Source organism: Taeniopygia guttata, chromosome 1, assembly GCF_048771995.1.
Source record: "Taeniopygia guttata chromosome 1, bTaeGut7.mat, whole genome shotgun sequence".
NCBI lineage: Eukaryota > Metazoa > Chordata > Aves > Passeriformes > Estrildidae > Taeniopygia > Taeniopygia guttata.
Window position 1 is genome coordinate 89,628,490 of NC_133024.1, and position 22,438 is coordinate 89,650,927.

Below are 22,438 nucleotides of genomic sequence, written 5' to 3' on the forward strand. Positions count from 1 at the left end.
TAGCGCCCAGAATTTTGCATTGTATTTTACATTGCAATGATAGTACTACTCACTTGCCCAGAGAGCTTCATGGTTTGTCTTTGCTGAAACTTTCCAGTTAAAATTGTGCAAATACATTAGCTCAGCAGGTTACCTGTTGGAAGCAGAACTTGCTGCTGGAGGGAGAGTTCTGGAAACTGGCTTGTCTGTCTTTGTTTCGAGGTGGTGCTGCATTCCTCAGTAGGTTTTAACTTCTGAAACATGCAGCATTTTTTTCAGTTTTTGGGGGTAGTTGTGTTGGGTTTTTTCTTCTTTTTTTCTTCCGCAAAGAGATGTTGAAATGAGAGTGCAGAAGTGCAGCTTGCCCACCATTGTGTGCAGCAAACCCCAATTTGTTCCTTTTTTCCCCTCCAATGTCTCTGTTACTACTTGAGTGCAGAGCTGCTGAACATGGAGAAGGATGGCTGTGTCATATGTCCTGTAATTAACACAACTTTATAAATAAGACCATGCCAAAAGCACTGAGGTCTTAATGAATGTTATTCTGAGAAATTACTTAACTGCTTCTGGGTTCTGTCTGTGTGGGTTTTTTCTTACATTTCTCTTACAGAATAAATTCTGGTTATGTATTTTAGTGAATAAATTGTCACAGAACTTTAAAGTGCTGACAGCTCCCATCTTGACAGCAGACTCCTACTTCATGAACCTTAAATTGCTGTGCTTGCATAATAAGAATCCTTTGAGTTTAGGTTACTCAGTAATTTAACAGTATTTTTGACCCTTATTTATGTTAGTATTTAAAGACAAAATGTGTTGTCAAGTTCAAGTACAAATTAAATGTTTCTGCTTAGTGACATTTCAATTCCCTAGAGTAAAATATTGTGGAAAAAACTCTATGAAAAGGCTTCAATTTTATTTTCATTCCAGCTTCTTTCCATGTAGTTAATTTAGTTGTCTTAATTTTCTTCTTTTCTAGAGTTTTGGAGTGCCAAGGGCTGCCCATTGTGAACGGGCAATGTGATCCGTATGCCACTGTTACCTTAGCAGGACCCTCCAGGCAAGTATTGTGAATTCATGGGCTTCCATTTTATAAGGATGGTTTCTGTTTCCTTTGTCTATAAGAAATTCACTTTCTCCAATGGACAGCTGGGAATATTTAGACACTGCTAGAATATGTTAAATGTTGGAGTGGGTGTGTGTATGAGCTGCTGAATTATGCTGGAGTAAGTCATTTAAGACTTGTTTCAGTTTTGATTTATGTAAATCAATTATTTTTCTGAATAATTTGAATATCCCAGAGTATATAATTTGTGGTTAGTCTTAATTTATGCATCTTCTCACCTCACAGTTGGAGGCCACTTTTTGAGCAAATTCATTGCCTAATTTTGGGCAGGGTGGAAGAGAAATGTGAATACATCAACATCTTGCCGAGCATGCATGTTTGCATGTGAATATTTAGTGTGTCTTCACTTTAAAGGTGTGACAAATTAATGTGTATGTCAAAAACCCTCAATGGCTTAGTCCTGTAATTTGATATATGCAGACATAATATCATGGATAAAATTTGGAATGAGGTTTTAGTGATGAGATCCTGCATAATACTATAACGTTTAAATTTGGGATTCAGTTTTCCCATCTGTTATAAAAATTTCCTATGCTGTTGGATGTCACTGTTTTTTTCTCTTTATCTAGTAATCTTTTATGTCTGTGTCATTTTAGAAACAAAACAGCTCTGTTGTGATCTCAAAGAATCAGATTTGGTAGCATGGGTTATTAATTTTTACAAAAAAATTTTACAAAAATTATTGAAAATACTATAAATAATAAGCATTTTTGACAAATATTTATCTTGTGTGCAGAGGAGTCTTTGAGCCTGTCTGTATTCTGCATCTTTGTCTAGCTGTGTTGTGCCTTATCTCCATTAATGGACTTGTATATTTGACTTGTACACTTCATTTTAAGGCTGTAACTTATTTGAAATGACTGGCTGGGTGGCTATTATTGAAACTGTAAGGAGATTGACTGACTCTTGAATGTCTGAATTTAGCTTTGTCTGCTTCCCTATGCTCCCTCCCCCCCCACCCCAGTATGGGTAATGTATGACTATTGATAATGTACTCCCTTCAGAATAAGAAGCATAGCCTTATCCTATTCCTATCTGCATTTTGATGGGGGGAGAGGGCTTGTTTCCTATCTCCAGCAAGCAGCATGCAGCTTTTTCCCATTCACTGCTTTGTAATTGCTCAATAATTGTGCTGCCTTAATCACCTCCCGTTCTACATCCTGCTTCCCAGTCCCCTCCCAGATGGGTTTATCAGCAAAGAGGCTGATTGGCAAGTGTGACTGATGAGATGGGGTTGGCAATCTGTCCTGTGTCCTGGAGGAGATTAGTGTCTCTTATCTCTCAGCTTCTCCTAGGAATAGTGGGATATTCTTAATCTGTGCATCATTCTCCTCTCTGGATTTTCCAGTGCATCTCATTTTAGAATAGGAAAGCTGCTTTATTCAGCTGCAATTATGCAGTGACAAGCATAAAAAATTCAACAAACATGCTGCTGTTTATTGTGTGATTTGTACTTAGAGTCATCAGACTTCCTGACAGAAACTCTTTCTGTGCCTGTATTATAGATGGAGAAATATTGTATACTGGTGGACAGGCCCATCAAACTCACATGGGAAGTCTGGAGCAGCACTGGAAATTAGATCCAGCTTCCCTTGACCTCTGTGAAAGACAGAGAATTGTCTGGTGAATATAGGCAGTTGCAAGCTATCTAAGCAGCTTTGGTGCATGAGAAATGAACGATAGATTCTGGGATGAAATGATTAGTAGGTCAGTTTTCCACATGGCTGATGTGCCTCTCCATCTGCATCTGTTTTATCTATGCCTGCAGAGCTGTAGGGTAAGATTGGTGACACAGGACAGCACACAGCTTTTCTCTTGTAGGTAGTGAGAACAAATCAAGCATAGGTTCATAGCATTTGGAAGCCATCAAACAGCTGTTGGCTGGCCTGTGAGAAATGCATTGGCTGGCTTGAGCCCAGCAGTCAATGTCTGTTTTCTCAGAGGCAGGCACAGGCAGATGGCTCAGCCCATAGGGGATGAATGGGCAGTGCAGAGCTTGGTCAGGCCTGCTGAGTGGTTGGGAGGAGGTCTGCCACGTCTTACACCTGCAGGACAGTAGAAATAGAGACTTCTGCTCAGCACTGGTCATAATAATTCACCACTGTATTAACTAAGTGCAGGGAAAGGGATGCTTGTACAGTGATAAAAATATTCTTACTGAGGAAACCATTCTGGATTTTTTGATTGTCACTGAAAAGCGGTGATTGATTTTTCAGACCAGAATTATAAAATATGAATCACAGAAATAACTATGCTAGTCTTTGTCTCTTGTGTTTTTACAGTATGAGGAAGTTTTGAGTCACGTCAAGACTGAGACCATCCTCCAAATGTTGCTGCTCAGAGCCCCATTCTTGCCAGTTTGTACAGATAAAAGATTCTACTATGTCAAGCAAGTGATAGAATAAGGGTTCAAAGAGTTGTGTTTAAAATAGGATAACAAAATGTGATTACTGCCACTTTGGAGGACTAGGAATGCACTGAATCTCTCTTCAGCGTGTGCAAGTGTCTGTGCCTTGCTGTGCTGGAGCCACATGGCATTCCAGTTTTATCAGATGAATCAAGTGGATGCCTATTTCCTCTTCACTGGCTCTGTTCTAGGATCACACTTCTACAAATGTTGTTTCTTACCTCTTTTTTTTTTTTTGTTTTGTTTTTGTTTCCCTTATTCAGATCAGAAGCCAAAAAGACTAAAGTTAAAAAGAAGACCAACAATCCACATTTTGATGAAGTGTTTTATTTTGAGGTTGGTATTTCAAAGGAGCGGGTGATAAGCTGAAATGCTATACTGTGGATAGCTGGCACGGCATCCTGCTCCGTGTTGTGCCAGCTGTCATCTTTGAAGGCTGTTTCAAAGTATGGTGTGGGGGAAGGAAGTACCCGGGCTCAGACTGGCTGTCTGCTGAAGGAGCAGTATCCTGCTTTCACCTCAGGTGCTCTGTAGGAAAAGCTTCAAGTTGGGGACTTCTGAGCAACAGGCTTTGCATTTAATCACAACTCACCCCACTGGAGTTTTGAAAAAAGCACATTTAGAAATGAATTCAAAAAACCCAAACACACAGAGAAGTTATAATTTTTCTTAGTCTGTGTTTTTATAGCTGCTCCACCCTGTCTTTCCCAGTCACTGGGAGGAAGGTTATCTCCTTAGGAATACTGAAAACTGTACAGGAAAAATACACTTAAACTAGTTATTCTGGCTGTCTACCAGTCTGCTGCAATACTAGTGCCTTTTCTCCAAGTGGGTAAAACCTCTATAGCTTTATTTAATACAGTGCATTTTCAACAAGTCCAGTTAAGATAAAGTATAACTTATATGAAAGTCCTCATTTTGGCTCTTTCTGGCAAGAGTAACTCTAATTGTGGTGTCCACACATATATGTGCATGTGTTTATAATTTAGATCTCTCTTGAAACTTTTCATTTTGTCTTCTAAAGTATGTGTATCATTCTCTTTTTCTCTTGGATACCATAGTCCTGGTCTATGCTTGACTGTTCTATTTCAGTAGACACCTCAAGAAAGTATCTGTAATTATGAAGTTGATGAAAAAAAGCTAGAATAGCACAATGCAGTTGGCATGGACTGAGAAACCCTTTCTGCTCATATGGCTTGCATAATTCAGGTCACATTTGCATTAGAAATTCTTGCTGGCATAAGGATGGCACCTAGGGATGAGGTTTCTCATATCAGTTCTGGGCCACAGCCACGTCAGGAAGGGAAGCTGGGGAGAGTGGAGCCATTCAAGTGCTGTTGCACTTTGCAGATCTTAAGTGCACGTGTCATTCTTGACATTTTTGTCTTCCCTCTCATACAAAACACCATCTTTGCCTAGAAGCCAGTAGTTGTACTGACCAATGTAAAGTCTGTCATACCAGCAGAAACATGCTCATGTTGATGTCATGTGTTTGGCTATGAGAAACAGATTTAGCAAGTTCCTGATTGGTAGGAGCACTTTCTGTAGTGCCTGGAGGGCTGGAAGCCAGGAGGGTAGGTTAGGATAGCTTTCTAAGGTGATTTTTGCTCTGCTAACCCTGCACATCTCATCCTAGAATCTAGCTGCCCTGCTCGCAGTGAGCTTTTGTGCTTCCTGGCTCCAAGAGACTCTGGAGTTGCTGCATGGGCACAGTTAGAGGGGCAGAGATCCTGTGAGACCGAGTGTTGAAACTGCACTGAGGTGTCTGTAACACCTCTGTCTGTAATAAACTAAAATGGGCTTCCTTATTTTAACAGGCAGTTCTAGAGGAGCCTGTCAGTGAGAAGCTTTTAATGTGAATGTAGTCCAGGAATTCAGACTGTAAGCCACAAAAACTTCACCTGATTCTGCAGCCTTCTGTGTGCTGCAGAAACAGTGAATGCTTGGTATTTAAACACTGAACTTGGCAGGTGGTGCCATACTGGGAGAGGAAGGAGAGAAACAAAGCTGGAGTTGAGAGAGAGGGGGCTGGGGGCTTGCTTAGCTTGCCTTTATGCGACAGCTGGGTTGTGTGCGAGTACCAGCAAAAGTAAAACCTGAACTCAAGCCCATGCCCCAATCGTTCTGCTAACTCAGAGCAAAATGAATTCTGTGGTGGTAAGAGCAGAGCTTGGGAAATGACTGAATCAGCCAGAGCTCTGAAGTATAAACATACTTCTGCAGACAGAACCATCATAGGTTTATATCATTTTGAGAGTAGTTAGTACAAATCAGGCTAAACGTCTCCAAGGAACAAGGCTCAGTAGGACTGCTGTGACTGGGAAATGCATTCACTAATGAGACGTGGGCAGACCTGTGGCTGGTGCATGCAAAGGAATTGCTCCAATTCCTGTGGAGCTGAGAGATTCACGCTGTTGACAGCAGTGTCACTTTCTGCTTCTGAACAGCTTCATCAGCTTTTCTGCAGCCTGCTTAGCACAGTGATTGTCCAAGCCTCCAAGGAAGAAGCTGACTTGTAAAATACAGTGAACGGGTACTTTCCTTTCTACAACCCAAAAGTTACACAGATTTAATTTTCTAAATGAAAGATAGCTTATTGTTGGTTTGGGAAATAGAAGGGGTGTGGTGAGTGAAACTTGCACCTGATAGGAGCCATTTTCACCACTGCTTCAGCTGCAGTGTGGTGTGGAGTTGTGTGTGCATCTACAGGAAAGTGGTCCTCTTACAGGAATTTAAGAGGGAAGTGCTGGGGACCTGTTTCTAAATTTGCATGTGCTGAAAAAAACATGAGCAGTTGATAAATGGCTTGCCAGCTTTCCCAGGTGAAAGGGACAACACAGCAGAGTTATGCCCCCTTTATTGTACAATGTTATGGGTCAGCTACTTTAGCACAGTAGACTGGGAGGTTACTCATCTCCAGTTCCATACAGCTATCCCTTTCAGGATACAACTCTTGAGCAGTATTGATGTGCACACTAAGTAGTCACATGGATGAACCCAGAGATGTCATACATGCAGCTTTCAGCAAAACTTCTGAGAAAGTGTTTACTTAGAAGGGACATGCCGTAAGTTACACCTATGCTGCAGCGTTTTGTAATGACTCCTGTGTTACAGATAGAAAGAATCACAGAATAATGAGGTTGGAAGACACCTCTAAGGTCATGAAGTCCAACCTATGCCCTAACACGTCAACTAGACTACAGCACCAAGTGCCGTGTCCAGTCTTTTTTTAAACACATCCACCTCCCTGGGAAGACAATTCCAGTACTTTATTACTCTTTAGGTGAAAATTTTTTTCCTAATATCCGACCTGTATCTTCCCTGACGTAGCTTGAGACTGTGTCCTCTTGTTCTTGTTCTGGAATAGACCGACCCCCACCTGTCTGCAACCTCCCCTCAGGAAGTTGCAGAGAGTGATAAGGTCACCCTGAGTCTCCTTTTCTCTAGGCTAAACAGGCACAGCTCCTTCAAACGTTCCTCACAGGGTTTGTGTTCCAAGCCCCTCACCAGCCTCGGCGCCTCCTCTGGCCAGTGCTGAGTACAGGGGCAGAATGAGCTCCCTGCTCCTGCTGGCCACACCATTCCTGACACAGGCCAGGATGCCCTTGGCCTTCTTGGGCACCAGGGCACACTGCTGGCTCATGTTCAGCCGGCTGTACACCAGGACCCCCAGTTTTAAGAGACTTAAAAGTTTGCTTCATTATTAAAAATTGCACTGTGAGCTTCACAGTGGTAGGAGAAACTGTCATTTGCAGACCTGTCATTTGCAGGATACTTTGCAGAAACAGTGAAGTATTTGCAAGGCTAGGGTGAGGAAACTTGTTTTTAACTGAAGTTGTAGACTGTATTTAAATGCACTGTGCTTTTGGGCTTACTGGGTGCATTTGATTCCATTAGTCTGGAGCATTTGGTCTCCAGTGCTGCTAGTGTAGTACCTTTTAGTTTTTGTGTATCACTTTGAAGATGTTGCCTGCTTCACACATAGACATATGAAAAGGCTCTGAGTGTCCTCTGCCAAAGATTGTTTTCTGGTTCCTCTCCCCTTAGGCAACTGTATCACTGCCTCCCTTAATTGCCATTTGCATCTCCTGTAAAGTACAAAACCAAATAGTCAAGTTTACAATAAAAGCCAGTTTTTGTGGGTGGGGAGAATTAAGCCACAAGCATGTTCAAACACACAATAAAGTTCAGCTTCTGTGTGCAACCAAGAGCTGAACCCACACATCATCATACACCCTTGCATTTGATCAGTTCCTGCTGTGGTTTCAGCTGGGTGGGGTAGCCTTTTTCTTAAGTTTCTGACGCACTATGCAAAAATACAAGTACCAAAGTGTTCTTTCAATCATGGTAGAGAACAAATTTTAAGAAATGTTTGTACTGAAACTTTGTATGCTAATGCTCTATACTTTTTTACTTTTTTCTTTGCCTGTGCTTTCCAGTTAATCAATCTTGCAAATATGGTTGGTGAACTGTGCAGCTGCTTCTATATTCTGATATGCATAACACAGGCTAGGGTCTCCTGATCTGCTTGGTATTTGTTGTATGGGCAAGTTAACCTGACTTCCAGGATGTCAGGACAGAAAGAACTTCCCAATTTTAATTGGATACACTGCCAAGTGTTTTTAAGGGTGGTCGTGGTTCTTCCCCCTTGCTCTGCAAAGTGCCTCGGGGCATCTGTTGTTGTACAGTTGTATTTAAAACACAAATATTAATTGCCCTTTTCTTTTCCTGGATGGATTATGAAAGTGGTGCTCCTTTCAATTGTATTTTTCTGTTGTCAATGTAAATTTAAAAGTGCAGTAGTAATATTACAGGTGGTATTTCTCTGTAACAAAAAGTATGGAGTATCTCCTTACTCTTGGAAATGATTGTGTAACCACCACTTTATAGTCAGTAATCTGTTTAGTCAACATGTTTATTCACTTGCATGAATGTTTTCGGCATCAGGACTGAAGTCACTGCTGGTAGTAAAATACTGTGCTCTTCCAAAGCTTTGTAAAAGTTACATCAGAATGTTTTTGTATCAGATCAAGCTGCTAAAAGTTTCCTCCTTTTTGTTAGGTTACAAGACCCAGTAGCTACAACAAGAAATCCCATTTTGACATTGAAGATGTAGATGAAGTGGACAAAATGGAGATTAGGTAATATAAAATACATTATTAGCACAAAATTGTCTTCCAGAATTGCGTAACTTTGTAGTAGACTCTGTTTGCAAAGTGGCAAGCATGGTTTTTCTATTGATAAGTCAAGATGAGTTTTTTGTCACTGTATCTTATCTGTATGTTTATTTACCTCCACTGTCCTGTGGATTCTATCTTGAATATGTGTGTTAGTTCTGATGCAGGAGAGATCCTTATTATTTTCCTTTGTTTCTCATGTGCACTGTGTGTATACTGATAGGCAGTTGTCATTAAGCACAACCTTTTGTCTCTGGGCTCTCCTTTTTTCCCTCCCTCAGTTTCCCAGGACAACAAAGAGGCTCTGTGATGCTCTAAGTTACAGATTATATTTTCTTTTATCACTTAATTTTACCAACCTGTACAAAGTCCTTCTTCCCTGAAAGAAGACTCTTGAACTCATGAGTTTTTTCTGGGGCAGAGACAGTTTCTTATCACTTTTGCCTTCCAACTTTAACACTTTATTGCAACATTTGGTATGATAAAAGTGAAATCACTTGCACAGGAAGAAAGCAATTCTGATTTCAAAATCAAAACAATCCCACCCCACCCTAAGCCACCTTCTTAGTGCTATTTTAAAACCTGCTGAGGCCAGTCAATATTGTCTCTGGGGACAGGTGAGTGTAAAGAGAGGCAAGAAGATGATAGGAGGTGCAAAACTTGAAAGTGTCACATGCATCTTACCATCAGATACTACTGAAACTTGGAGGCTTGGGCCATCTGGTGATCTGTATGCACAGTAAATAAATACTGCTACTTCTGCATCAGGTGGTGAGAAATCCCCCTCTCCTTTATTGCAGTATTTGGAGGAAGAACAGTAGCACTGCCTCCCTCCTCGTGTATTCTCACTAGAGGGGCAGTGAGGTGTCTCTCAGAAAGTTCTGCAGTTCCTTGAGAATCACAACTGGCTGTGAGAAAAGGAGGGGAGACCAGGAAAGGGGAACAATACTTACTCCCAGCAAGCAAAGCACATCTGTGTTCATGAATGGATGGAGGGCTGTTCTGATGTGACAACTGCTGGTTCATGTAGCCTTTCAATGCAGTGTCACAGCCCTACAGGAGCATTAATAGATTTGTGTTTGCCATGGCTCTGAGGCAGGAAAAGGAAGCCATTCATATGTGACAGAGGCAAGAGCTGTGCTCTTTCACAGAGAACATTTGCATCAGGCAGTGCAAAGGCAGCTGGTTTAGGGGCAGCTCACAGCTGACTCGTGGGAGTAAAAGCAAAGGCCCAGGTGCAGTGCTGAGCTGCTTTGGTGCCAGTGTTGCAGCACAGCAGGTGACCTAGTCCTGGCATTAGGCTGTATTTCTGCAAAGCTTTGTGGTGTGTAGGCAGATACAAAGCAGCATGCCCCATATTCCATGGGATGTATGTGATGAACTGGGCAACTACACTATGTCTCACAAGGCCCAGTCTAGTCTTTATAACCATGATGCCCAGCCATGCTTTGATTTTAAATAAAAGCTAGGATTCTCTGATAGATTTTTTGATAGTTTTGAAGGAGACGCTAGACATTGGTGTACAGTGGTTACACATTGCTTAATATTTCGATGATTCTTATACTACTGGACAAAATGAAATTGCACAGTTGTTTTACTTGCTAAGTATATTTTCTGGACAAATTACTTGTCTGCAGCAATAAAGTATGTGGAACTGAGCTTCAGAAGAGTCTGTCATTCCTGAAAACTGATATAGCACAGTGTTGTACAGATGAATAGTTTAAGAGGAGAACTGCAAAATAGTTGGGAAAAGATTAAGCACTTAAATAACAGGCAAAAGCAGATAGTGTCAGTCTTGGTTGGGCAAATTCTCCTTAGAGCTTTTGTCCCCTGTGGGACAGTGTGCTTTTGTTTCCATCTTGGGTTCCCCTTCCACCCCCGCTTACTTCCTCCACTCTGTTTAGTGAGAGTTAGATTGTATGATCTGGCCAGAGGGCTTGGGGGCAATTTGTGGGTTTGGGGATTTTTCCTTTTCTCTCCTGAAAAAAATACAATTCCACAGGGTAAAAAGGAGACTTGGTCTCTCATGATTTCTCTCTAAAGCTATGAAAAGTTTTCTCTTTTTGAGTGGGTGTAGGAAGTTGTAGGCAGGGCATATCAACACTTGGGGACCAGATGTTCTGGTGAATTCCTTGTTTCTCCTCCCCCTCTCTCCTGTTTGTTTCTTTCTGTGACTACAATCTGACCAGTTTCAGAATAACACTTGTCATAATTTTGCCTTCTAAAAGCCTTGAGAAACAGTGATCTTTTAGGCTCTGAGATCTGTGTATTAATGTTTTTAATAAGTGCTGTTTATTCTTTGTACTCCAAGAGCACAAACCAATAACTTAATTTGCATGCCTGCTTTGCTTACTGTGTAGTGTGAGATCTACTTTGAATTGTTAATTCCTCTTGTACAGATCCTTTGCACTGATTTTTTTCTGTAACTGTAGGGAAACCCTTTAGCTGTCTGTGTTTGAAAGTGATATTGCTAGCTGGCATCTCAAAAGAGCTTGGATAAACTAGAAACTTGGATAAACTGCTTTTCAGACCTGTAAATACTTGGTAAATTGTAAGTTCGACTGTGTAAATAGGCTTAAAGATTCCTCTCTTCCTGAAGCTGCTGTTAGCTGTCTGAACTGGTTAGCAAGATAGTAACCCATCAAATATGGAGAAAGGAGAGAGAAGGTCAAATTTTCAAAGAAGTTTTTTTCCTTTTGGAGAGTTCTTGCCCTGCAGAAATACTGTCCAAATTATCAGGGTCTAAAGAACTTTACCTACCAGGCATGCAGTGTGAGGTGATGGTGTGTCTAGTGTATGACAGCTGATGGAGGAGACACTGTTGAGAGATACAAGGCTCAGAGGATTTAAAAGTAACACATTCTGTGCTTGCATAAGATAGGATAAACCTTTAACAGGACTGTCAATATCTGTTCCTTGGCCAGTCTACTATGACTTGCTTAACACCAGAAGGTTTGTGTAAATATGTCCACAGTTGGATGACTTTGCACCTTATCCAAGTTAAAGCTGATCTTATAAAAATTGTCATTAGTTGAAAACCTGTATTTCTTTCCATGTACTGTCTTTCCCCTCAAAAGTTTAAGGCATATTCAAGCTGTCACTTAGCTGCAAAATAGTCAGCTGATCTTGTTTTTTAATAAAAATAGCTGTTAGAGAAAACCTTAAAATAAATACAGAAACAAATACCTGGAGGTTGAAACCCTTGCCTCAAGGTGGCTGTGGTATGTTGTGTTTACCTACATGCTGGGTTGGACACCAGTACTTCTGCTTTGAATCTCAGTGCAGTTCTTTTCTATCCAGATGTTGAAGAGTATATGAAAAGGAAGAAAGGATCATCTAAGATAGATACCAGAACATCCAAAATGTGAGGGACCAAGTTCCAAAATTTGTATAAGCTTCCGCCAATACACAGATTCTACCAAATAGTAGAACTATCCTACAGCTTTGAATATCTCTACAGAACTAGTTTAGGTGTCATTAAATATGTATACTCGACACAGGAGTCTTCCTAAGAGCTAGAAAATGGGGGAAATTGTGTAGAACTAATTCTGTAAAGCTGCCACTTAACTGTTAATAATCCCAAATTAGACAGGGATTTACAATATGTAGTCCTTAAATAACTTTGTGCTTTTTCCCCTGGTGTCCATTTTACCTGTATTTTTCCATTATCTGGGATAGCCAGACAGCCATCTGGATCTTTATCAATGTGGACAGTGGTAACAGTACAGATGCGAAAAGTTATTCTGAATATTATTTTCCATTGATGTTTTATGGAGGTGAATTGTAAGGTTTCGGAAGTCTAAGGTAAAGTTATCTCTTTACTGTTTGGAAACCATTGTACAGTTTCAAGTCTTTCAAACTCATAGAATTGAGGAGGAAAGCCCTAACAAATTTGGAAAAAATGTTGAGATTTTTTATTATTATTATTTTAATTTCTTAATAGTATTTTAAATTATTTGTTTTTATTACAGGGTTGATCTTTGGAATGCCAGTAACTTGAAGTTTGGTGACGAGTTTCTAGGAGAACTAAGACTCCCTTTGAAATTTCTCCGACAGTCTAGTTCTTACGAAGCATGGTATTTGACATTTTTGTTTTGGAGAATAAGTAGAAACATATGTCTACTCTGAAGACTTAAGAGCAATTACTACTATGTGATAAAGTTTAAATGGATTTAATTTGTATCTTTTTTGTAAGCAAGCCAAAGTAATCTTAGCAAGTGTAAGAACAAAAAGTTTTGATAATGTGATTAGAGGGTTCAATGTGCCTCTCTGTAGCATGTGGGAGTTCTAGCATGTTGTTTTTATATTATTTACTGCAGTTCATCAGCAGTGCTATAGTTTTAGTGTGTGGGTTTTTAATCATATCTACATAAATCTTTATGTTCAGAACTTACCATGTTGCAGTTAGTGCAAAACAGACTCGCAAACTTAATTAAGAAGTCCAATTCAGAACTCTCAAGAGTTTGATACATATATAAATACTCTGTGTATCTGTACAGTTTCTCTGTGCTTATGTATAGCCTGAGAAAATCTTGCATTTCAGCACTAAGTTTCTGTCCTATTTTTTACATATCAGGTATTTTCTGCAGCCCAGAGATAATGGTAACAAGTCATTGAAACCTGATGACCTCGGTTCCTTAAGGTTAAATGTAGTTTACACTGAGGACCATGTTTTTTCCTCAGACTATTACAGTCCACTGCGAGATGTCCTGCTAAAATCTGCAGATGTTGAGGTAATTTGCGTGTGTTGTTTGTTGTTTACTTGCAGATCATCTTCACAGGGGTCTCTGAAGATTTGTCACTATTGTGCTGACACCATAGCTGTATAATTACCAGAGAGGTCAGCTCTTGCTTTTCAGGCCTCAGAACCTTGCTAAGCTCTGCACATCCCTTGTGCTTATTTTCAGTCCTTGCAGAGATCTTTATCTGTGTTCTTTATGGTATGTGCGTGAAGGCAGACCCAAGAACACAGTGGTTTTAGCAGCAGTACATTTTCTGTGAGTTTTACATTTCAATTGTTTTCACTGGACAGGGGCAGGTTTGTTTGCATAATTGAGAAAAATCCAAACCAAGAAGTAATTCTGAAATATCAGAGACTTGGACCATGTGTGCTTTTGTTTTTTCAGTAAAAGAACTTGGTTCTGTACTCACTGGGACTTGAAATTGCGGAGGGTTAAGTAGGGTTCTTTCTCTTCACTTGCTTCCCAGGGAAGTGACATTTACTGAAAAGACAGCCATTAAAAATGTGGGAGATGAGAAAAGACTATACTGTAGTAGTTTTTAGATTGCTGCCCTCTTGTGACTAGAACTTACAGCCCACAAAATCTGAGATGTGACATCCACCCATGTTATATACAGACATTTGGGTAACTGGCCATTGCAACTGTTGTGGGGGGTTCTGCATTAAGAAGCTAATGGGAATAGAAGGAAAGAATGGTTGTTCTTGAAGGATTTCTCAAAGTTTTTATTTTCCACTGTTCAGCCTGTTTCAGCATCAGCTGCACATATTTTGGGTGAAGTTTGCAGAGAAAAACAGGAAGCAGCCATACCTCTTGTCAGGCTTTTCTTACACTATGGCAGAATTGTGCCTTTCATAAGTGCCATTGCGAATGCTGAAGTGAAGAGAACTCAGTAAGTACCAAAACCAAACTGCTATCAAAAATACCTAAACTGCATTGGCTAGTGCTAGAATCCTCCACTCAGTTTCTAGAAATATGCAGTTTGAGAAGAAAATGCCAGAGTGATTCCTGTTCTTCCTAGCTGTGTGGCAGAGTTCTTTCTAAATTCTTTCACTGCTTTCAAGATCTGGTTAATTTGGCCTTTAGGAGGAGTTCGCATCATTTTTGGTGAAAATTATTTGCAGGACTATTCTAACATGTGAAAACAGGGATTTTCACTCAGTCTTAAGTATATATGGTAACTGAAATTCTACATTACCTTCAGCTGTTCATATGAAATAATTTCAGCTTTGTGTGCTCATAAATCATTTAGTGCTGCGTAAGTGTGGAATTTGTTCAAAACAACAAGCAAGTTTCTTCCTAATCATGAATATTTAAGGCAAGCTGTGTGTCTAATCATCCCAGTTAGAGGGCGAAGGATTAAGGATGGGATTGAATTGGGCATGGGAGGGCAGAAAATGAAGTTAGATTTTTTTCAGCTGCTTCTTTTGAATTCCTTGTTTGACTTCTTGGTGGCCTGATAGTTCAATAGTGTAAGATCTAGTGCTCATACCAAGCAGATCCTAAAGACTATTTGTTGGCACAGTCCTTGTGCCTGTGTAGTCACGCTCTTCTAACAGTAGTAGAGACAATTGGGAGTCAAGGGGAATGACAGATATAGACTGTAAATTTCCTTAGTACAAAATAAAGTCTTTGTGTGGGTTGGCTCTTTTCAGAGTGTCTGAGGGATCAAGTGTTTCCTGTAGGTAGATTTTTTCTGAACTGCAGGTTGGCTGAAACAGCATGGTTGCTATAGCATGAGGAAACTTGCTGATCCCTATTTTATCCTTTTTTTTTTAATCCCTTTGATAAAAAAGCAGCAAAGATACATATTGTAATGAGATTATTGGTTATGTACCTATCTGCATAAAGTAAATTGCTGAGCAGGGAGGTGCAGGTATGTGATAGAGCAGCTGGCTGAAGCTTTATCAGTCACAGAGGCTGTATATCTAATACAGGATGAGTTCTGTGCAAGAGATTTTTTGGAAAACCTGAGAGTCTGCAAGGTGCCACCTCGCCACACAGTTGTCAGGGCTGAACTGGGGTCTGCACTGTGTTATCACAGAACAGTGCTCTAAGTCCCTTAGAAAATATGTCTGTGCCATTGAAGTTTGTGTTTTCTTCTTCCTCCCAGCTCGCTTATTTTGTAGGTGCAAGTAGTAGGTCATGTGCAATGTCCAGTGTAGTTGTGAGACTAAAATCATTGCCTCTTTCCCCTATTCAAATTAGCACTGTTCACTAGCATATGAAAACAGATGTCTTTCCCAGATTTGTGCTGTAGACCTCTTGGATTTGAGCCTCTGTATCACTGGGTATTTGGATGGTGCACTGAGCTCATGATGCTAATACAATGAAGACCGGCAGTCCCTCTGTATTTTCCAAGGCTTCTGCTTTTCTGTTATACCCTGGAAGTGCACTATATACTGCATGACTGCACTGAATGGCAGGCTGGTGTCAAAGGAAGGTTTTGCTTGTGTATTCAAACCTAGGATTCTGTCACCTTTCACTGTTGCTTTTATTTCCGTATATTAGCTGTTCATTACAAAGAGACTAAATTACAGAAAACTGTTCACTTCCAGAGATCCAAACACCATTTTCAGAGGAAACTCGTTAACTTCCAAGTGCATTGATGAGACAATGAAACTGGCAGGGATGCATTATCTGCAAGTTACACTAAAGCCAATTATAGATGAGGTAAGAACAGTTCAGACTGTTCATTTGGTAAAATGTCATTGTAAAAGCCTTCAGGGAATAAATACTGTTTATTGCTTCTCATTTTAAAAACACTGTGTAAGAATAATGCTTAATGGCTTAATAGCTATTAATAGCTTCTTTCTGCATTAAAATCCTTTATGTTAGGTTAGCCACAGCTGAGTCACCCAATTCAGAAACAGTTGGATTGCATTAAAGGAAAAGGAAAATTTCTATTTATTAAACCACATTACTCTGTTTTATAAAAACTAGCGTATACTGTTTCTGAGAAATTAATAAATAGTATATACAATAGAAAGCTGTTGTGAAGCTATAAATAATGTGTTTCATCCAGTGGGTATGAAGGGATGCAGTTATTCTTAGATAACTGTGCATGTGATGCACATATTGGAACAATGGTTTATTATCTGTCCAGTCCAGAATGGTGGGTGTGGGTATTTTAGTGCTGTAATTGAGCAATACTTTCAGACCACAGACTTCCTTTAAATGATTTGACAATTTCTTCTGCTGTTCTTGTCTTAATGTTTCATCAGAAAGTGTCAAGTTTTAAAGAATACGGATATACTTTCAAAGTTGACTGTTTTGGAAAAAATAGGACTGTTTTTGAACAATCTTGCTTGAGAGAGTCTAAAGAACAGTTCTGCATTTCAGTTGAAAGAAAGGGTGGAATGAATTAATGCTGCTTTTTGGAAAAAAATAAAGATCACACATAATTTACATTTGCTGTTAAAAGAAAATACTGTTTATAAAGTTGGCTTTTGCCTTTTACCTCTCATCTCAAAAGCTAACAGATTATGTTTTTTTCAAAACTTTTTGTACTTGTGGATAAATTTATATAACAATTGTTAACTGTATTTTTTTTCTAGATCTGCCAGGTCCATAAACCTTGTGAAATTGATCCTGTGAAATTAAAAGATGGTGAAAACCTGGAAAATAACAGGGTATGCATTAGATTTGGAAGACAGTCTCTGTTTATGCCATCAAGTTTAACTGAGTTCCTCAGCAGTTTGATCTTGTAAATAATTTTGTGATTCATTAGAATACACTGTAAGCTTTCTTGACACCACCCACATAATTATTTCACAACAGCTTTACATTATGCTGCAAGTGCAATACCTGTAGAAAGTTAATGACTTCTGCTGCTGCCCTGAGGACAAGGATAACTTAGCCTGTGGCTAACCTGGAGAACTCTAAGCAGGTTGTAACAAGGTGGGGGTTGTCCTCTTACCCCAAGTAACAGGACGAAGGAAAAGAAGGAAAAGACCTCAGATTTGCATCAGGGAGGCTTAAAGTGCATATTGGGGAAAAGTTTCTTAAGGGTGGTCAGGCACTGGAATAGGCTGCTGAGGGAAGTGGTGGAATCAGCCTCCCTAGAAATGTACAAGAGGCACGTGGATATGTGGCACGTGGGGACATGGTTTAATGGTGGACTTGGCAGGGCTGGGTTTACTGTAGGACTCAATGATCTGGGAGATCTTTCCCAGCTTTAATGATTCTATGATTCTGCTGATGATGTAGTAAACAGTGCTGGAAGAAGGAATGATTTGCCATATGGCTGTATCATTTAATGTTTGGTTTAATAGGAATGATATTTTTACTCTTCTTTTTGAATATGTGCATTTCCCAAACAGTATAATTGAGTGAGAGTTTGTTTTTCAAGTGTATAATGTTGAAAGTGGGAATCTTTTAATGATGCCACTATGAAAAGAAACAGGAATAGTGCCACTTTCCAAAGCAGAAAATTAGTATAATTTTGTCATAATCTTTGCATTTTTTAGGAAAATCTGAGGCAATATGTTGATCGCATTTTTACTGTAATTACAAAATCTGGTGTAAGCTGTCCTACAGTGATGTGTGATATTTTCTTTTCACTGAGAGAATCAGCTGCCAAACGTTTTCAAGGTGAGTTTGTGTATATTATTTTATTTTACATAACTGATAGCTTTTAAATACAGATGTAGTCTAGCAGTTTGCATGATCCCTGTTGAATTTAGTATGTGAACAGCAGCATATCCAAAGTAATGTTTGCAGTATGTTAATGCTGTTTTCTCATCATCTATTCATTCCACAAAAGAACATGATTTTTGATGATGATTGGAGTTTTTTTCTTAAACAACTTTCTAAGGAAAACAGCATTTAAAAAGATCATTATGATAATCTTTTATAGGTTCAGTATTTGCAAAGCATACTCAATTTTCAAATGTTCATGATTTTGTAATGGCTCATTCTGCAGATTCCATGTAGTGGAATTATTTTCTGCTTGTATGTCAATCCGTAATAAAAGCCAGTCTATAAATTGAAGTCGCTGCAAGCTTACTGCTCTAGGAGCCCATGTGCTGCAAAAGTTTTCTGGCTATCAAGAGACAGTTCTTTCCAGTCCCTCTTATTTGTTTTGTCTCTGTGAGAGTAAGTGGGCAACATAAAGCCAGAATTAAGCAAAACAACCAAGCTATGTATTTTCATGGAGGGAAGCAGATTGGAGTAGGAAAGTTTTAGAGAGAGTAATACAAGTTCAGCTTTTAAACAGTCATTTTGGAGTAGGCAAGCTCAAGCCAAAGGTCACTGACTCTGCTGTCATGCTCTTTATCTTATGTTTCAATAAATAAGTAAAATGTATTTTCCATAACTACCAACTGCAATAGATACATTAGGAGCCCATGCAACATTTGTGCTTAGGGCTATAAGCAGGTAACTGAGACTTGGCCTCTGTGCTGAACGTTTCATAAACTAAGTAAATTATTCATCATACTTCAGTGCATATATGGAATAGCAGATGTCTATGAAATTCCCTGTGTGGTGGAAAAGTGAATGGTGTTCTTGCAGCTTATGTTATGAACGTGGTTATTTTTTAAAGAGGCTCTCATTGACATTTCTTTGGCTAGCTGATCTCTGGCTCCAAATCCTCTGTCATCAGTTAGTCCTGTAACTCGCAAATACATACATTATCCAGCACGTGCTCGAGTTAGCTCTCTCAAGGCTCTGATAATTTCATGAGGCTTTTCAGGAAGGATTATTGAAATGCTGAGTAGAGGTCTTTTTTTTTTAATAGGTGACCTAGATGTAAGGTACACAGCTGTCAGCAGCTTTATTTTCCTGAGGTTCTTTGCTCCTGCCATTCTTTCTCCAAACCTCTTTCAGCTTACTCCACACCATCCAGTAAGTACTGTATCAGTTTTTTCCTAGCTGTGTTTATGGTTCTGTCACCAGAGTCTCTCTATTGAGATGATTTCTTCAGTTCTTTTAATAGCCTTTAGGAAAAGTACCTTTGTAAGTGCAAAGATATATTATATCTGTCTTGGATATGAAGCATATGTTGAATGACTTTTTATTGAAGAACTTGGGAGATATTGGAGGAAGAGTGAAATTTAAGGACAAAAAAGGTAGATGGTCTAAGCTATTGTGGAAAAAAGGGCCATTGCTTCATTCTTGCCTCATCACATTAATGCTGGCTTGATTGGCAGCAGTGTTGGAAATATTTTGGATGTTAAACAACATATATCAGGTTCGAATAGTTGTTCTATTGGGAGTGGAGAGACCATGGACAGCCTTGTTTTTGTCTTGTGATTACCTTTGGATCTCTGAAGCTATGGAGTATGACAGCTTACAAGCCAAAAACCTTTTAATATAAAAGCAACTTTTTGCCTGTGGTGTTTTATTATGGGTCTTCTCTAATTTTTGTTACTCTTCTGCAAGTGAAACAAGAAAGAAGAAATATAGTTTACCTTCCTCTATTCATTATTTTAGATAGCTACTCCATATAATATTTTTCTCTTTCCTAGGATCCTCAGACTTCTCGAACTTTGACACTTATCTCTAAAACCATTCAAACACTAGGCAGCTTATCAAAATCTAAATCTGTAAGTATGTTATTATCATTTAATGACTTAATTTAAGAAAGTGATTTTTTAAGTCTTTTATCCTTAGTTGTAATTAAGCCTTTGAAATGCTTGAGTTGCATTAGGCTCATGCAAAACTGGTTGTCTTTGATTATAAGCCTCTCACGTTTAGAGGAAAACTAAATCTATCTTAATCTGAACTAGATTTCAGTAAAGCAAAATTGTTTGACCAATACAGAAGTTTGTTTCAGAGCTCTTAATTCCTTCCTTTGGAAGAAAGACAATGATCAGGAGAACCTGTGAAGTTCTCTACTTGTCTGTGATACATGATCAGCAGCTCTACAGGGCTTAATAGATTGATTATGCATTTTAAAACTCAACTGAGAAAAGTCACCCAATAAGGGGAAGGGCTATACTTTCCTTTTCATACAAGTTCCGTTTTCTGTCAGTGGTGAGATTAGAGCTAGATGTCCATAACTCTGGATGTTTGATTGAAATAAGTATACCTAAGGCACCACACTGCTGTAGCTGGTGGTAATTTGGGGTGGTTGGGGTCTTGTTAGGATTCACAAAGGCAACTGTAGGTGCGGTGGCTGTGTACCTCAGTTATGAATCCTTCAAGACAGCGGAATTATTTTTCTTACACTTCTTGTCAGGAGAAAAATTTAAAGCCAAAGCAGAATTTTGAAGCATTTGAAGAATGCATTGTTAACTGTAGTAACTGAACATATGAAACGCATTCTGCTGCCTCTCTGAAATAAAAGTTTGGTACTACTGAATGTGTGCTGTATAACATGAAAGTAGCACTTTGCTTATTTTACTTCTGGCCAGAAAAAACCCCTGTCTATCTGCAGTGGCTTTCCTCCTGACTAACTGCTATTAACAATAATATTTTCTGTATAAACTGTATGATGATATGCATGTTTTTGGCTTTGTATTTCAGGCCAATTTCAAGGAATCTTACATGGCCACGTTTTATGACTATTTCAATGAACAGAAATATGCAGATGCAGTAAAAAATGTAAGTAATACATGTGAAGGTTATAAAAATCCTGCTGTGCTGTTGAAGTTGAATCCTAGAAAACAATACATACTGTTTGTAAACCAGGAAGTGTGTTGAGAAAAGCAGACTCCTGATAACTAATATTCAAGAAACTTTTATTAAATTATCACATCAATTATTAAATTGACACGTCAATAGTAAAATTTTTTGGCATCTAGTTCTAGTTAATAAATAGGTTGGATTAACAATCTGCTACTTAGAGCTTTTAAGATGTGTGTACGTTGTAGAATGCTTCAGATCTGTGATGAAAATTAGTCCAAAAATTAGTCCAAAAGGAAGTGAAATATCCATATAACAAAAGAGAAGCACAAGAAGTATTGGGCATCTGCAGTTCTGCTGCTTAAGAGCATTTTTGCTATTTTTAGGTTACAGCCCAGGAGATTTCCCAGATTCCTCGAGCTTTTGCCATTACCTTCTGTTTAACTACTTTTACAAATACTCTCATAGCTCTGTGCTATGCAAATGCTGAAAGATTTTAATTTGGCTAGTGTGGTCCTGTCATTTTTACATCTGCTTTTTGTTCACCTTTTAGTTTCTAGATCTAATTTCATCTTCAGGAAGAAGAGATCACAAGAGCATAGAGCAGCCTATATTGCTTAAAGAAGGGTAAGTATGCATGTGCAACAAACCCATCTACTCATGTGCTCACTACCATTCTAAGGCAGCCATCTCTTTCTGCCACCCCTGTTCCATTCCTGCAATCAGAGAGGAATGTAGGAGAATTCTTGGGTTGCAATTTCTGTTCTTTGTGGTTGCTATAGCTGATTTGAACATATTTTTATTTGATGCAAACATCTTAATATAAATGTGTTTTGAAATAAGTGGAGAAAAAAAAGTCTGTAGAACTTAATTAGCTCATCTGAGGCAAAATAAACTCAGCATTGTATTAAAATCAAGCTGGGGTCTTCCTGAACTCTAGTGAAGAAAAGCTGTAACATTCCACTATGAAGACAGTGGAAGACTGAAGACAGATACTGAATAACTTAATGAGAGCAAAGCCTACAAATGGAATTTGCTTTTGCTGCCCTATGAGATACATATGCTAACTGTTATCGTGACCATTTTGAGGAAAATTTGACATGTGCTTGGAGCAGTTTATAGTTTTAGTACCTTTCTTTTTTTGGAAAGTATGTTCCATATGCTGTCTTAGTTTCAGATACCAATTGTTGACATTTTTTGTTACAAAACTGGGCTGTTAAGATCCTCTCTAAGTGCGCTGTAGAAACAGCTTCTTAGAGATAGGAGGAAGAAAGTAAAAAAATCCAAATTTATCAGAGCTCAGTAAACTGAAATACTATTTGAAAGTAAGCCTTCATAGTCACTTTAAGTAATTCAAAAACTACATTGTCAGTGAAAATATGACTACCTCTTCTATTTAACCTTAACAGTTCACTTCTCTGATAAACCTCTGTCCTTAGAAGCA

At 39.0% G+C, this 22,438-nt stretch overlaps 1 protein-coding gene across 4 annotated transcripts in view; it reads left to right on the forward strand.

The window, feature by feature from the left end:
- RASA3 (RAS p21 protein activator 3) overlaps nt 1–22,438 on the forward strand; it is a 129,612-nt gene that overhangs the window by 94,435 nt on the left and 12,739 nt on the right. For all 4 annotated transcript variants that reach the window (XM_072933245.1, XM_072933249.1, XM_030279399.4 and 1 more), the window contains exons 6-18: nt 956–1,036; nt 3,773–3,845; nt 8,571–8,650; nt 12,658–12,762; nt 13,263–13,419; nt 14,169–14,317; nt 15,984–16,098; nt 16,983–17,057; nt 17,895–18,018; nt 19,166–19,272; nt 19,896–19,973; nt 20,896–20,973; nt 21,548–21,621. In XM_072933245.1, the coding sequence (XP_072789346.1) occupies nt 956–1,036; nt 3,773–3,845; nt 8,571–8,650; nt 12,658–12,762; nt 13,263–13,419; nt 14,169–14,317; nt 15,984–16,098; nt 16,983–17,057; nt 17,895–18,018; nt 19,166–19,272; nt 19,896–19,973; nt 20,896–20,973; nt 21,548–21,621 (1,296 nt within the window). The remainder of the gene's footprint in view (nt 1–955; nt 1,037–3,772; nt 3,846–8,570; nt 8,651–12,657; nt 12,763–13,262; nt 13,420–14,168; nt 14,318–15,983; nt 16,099–16,982; nt 17,058–17,894; nt 18,019–19,165; nt 19,273–19,895; nt 19,974–20,895; nt 20,974–21,547; nt 21,622–22,438) is intronic.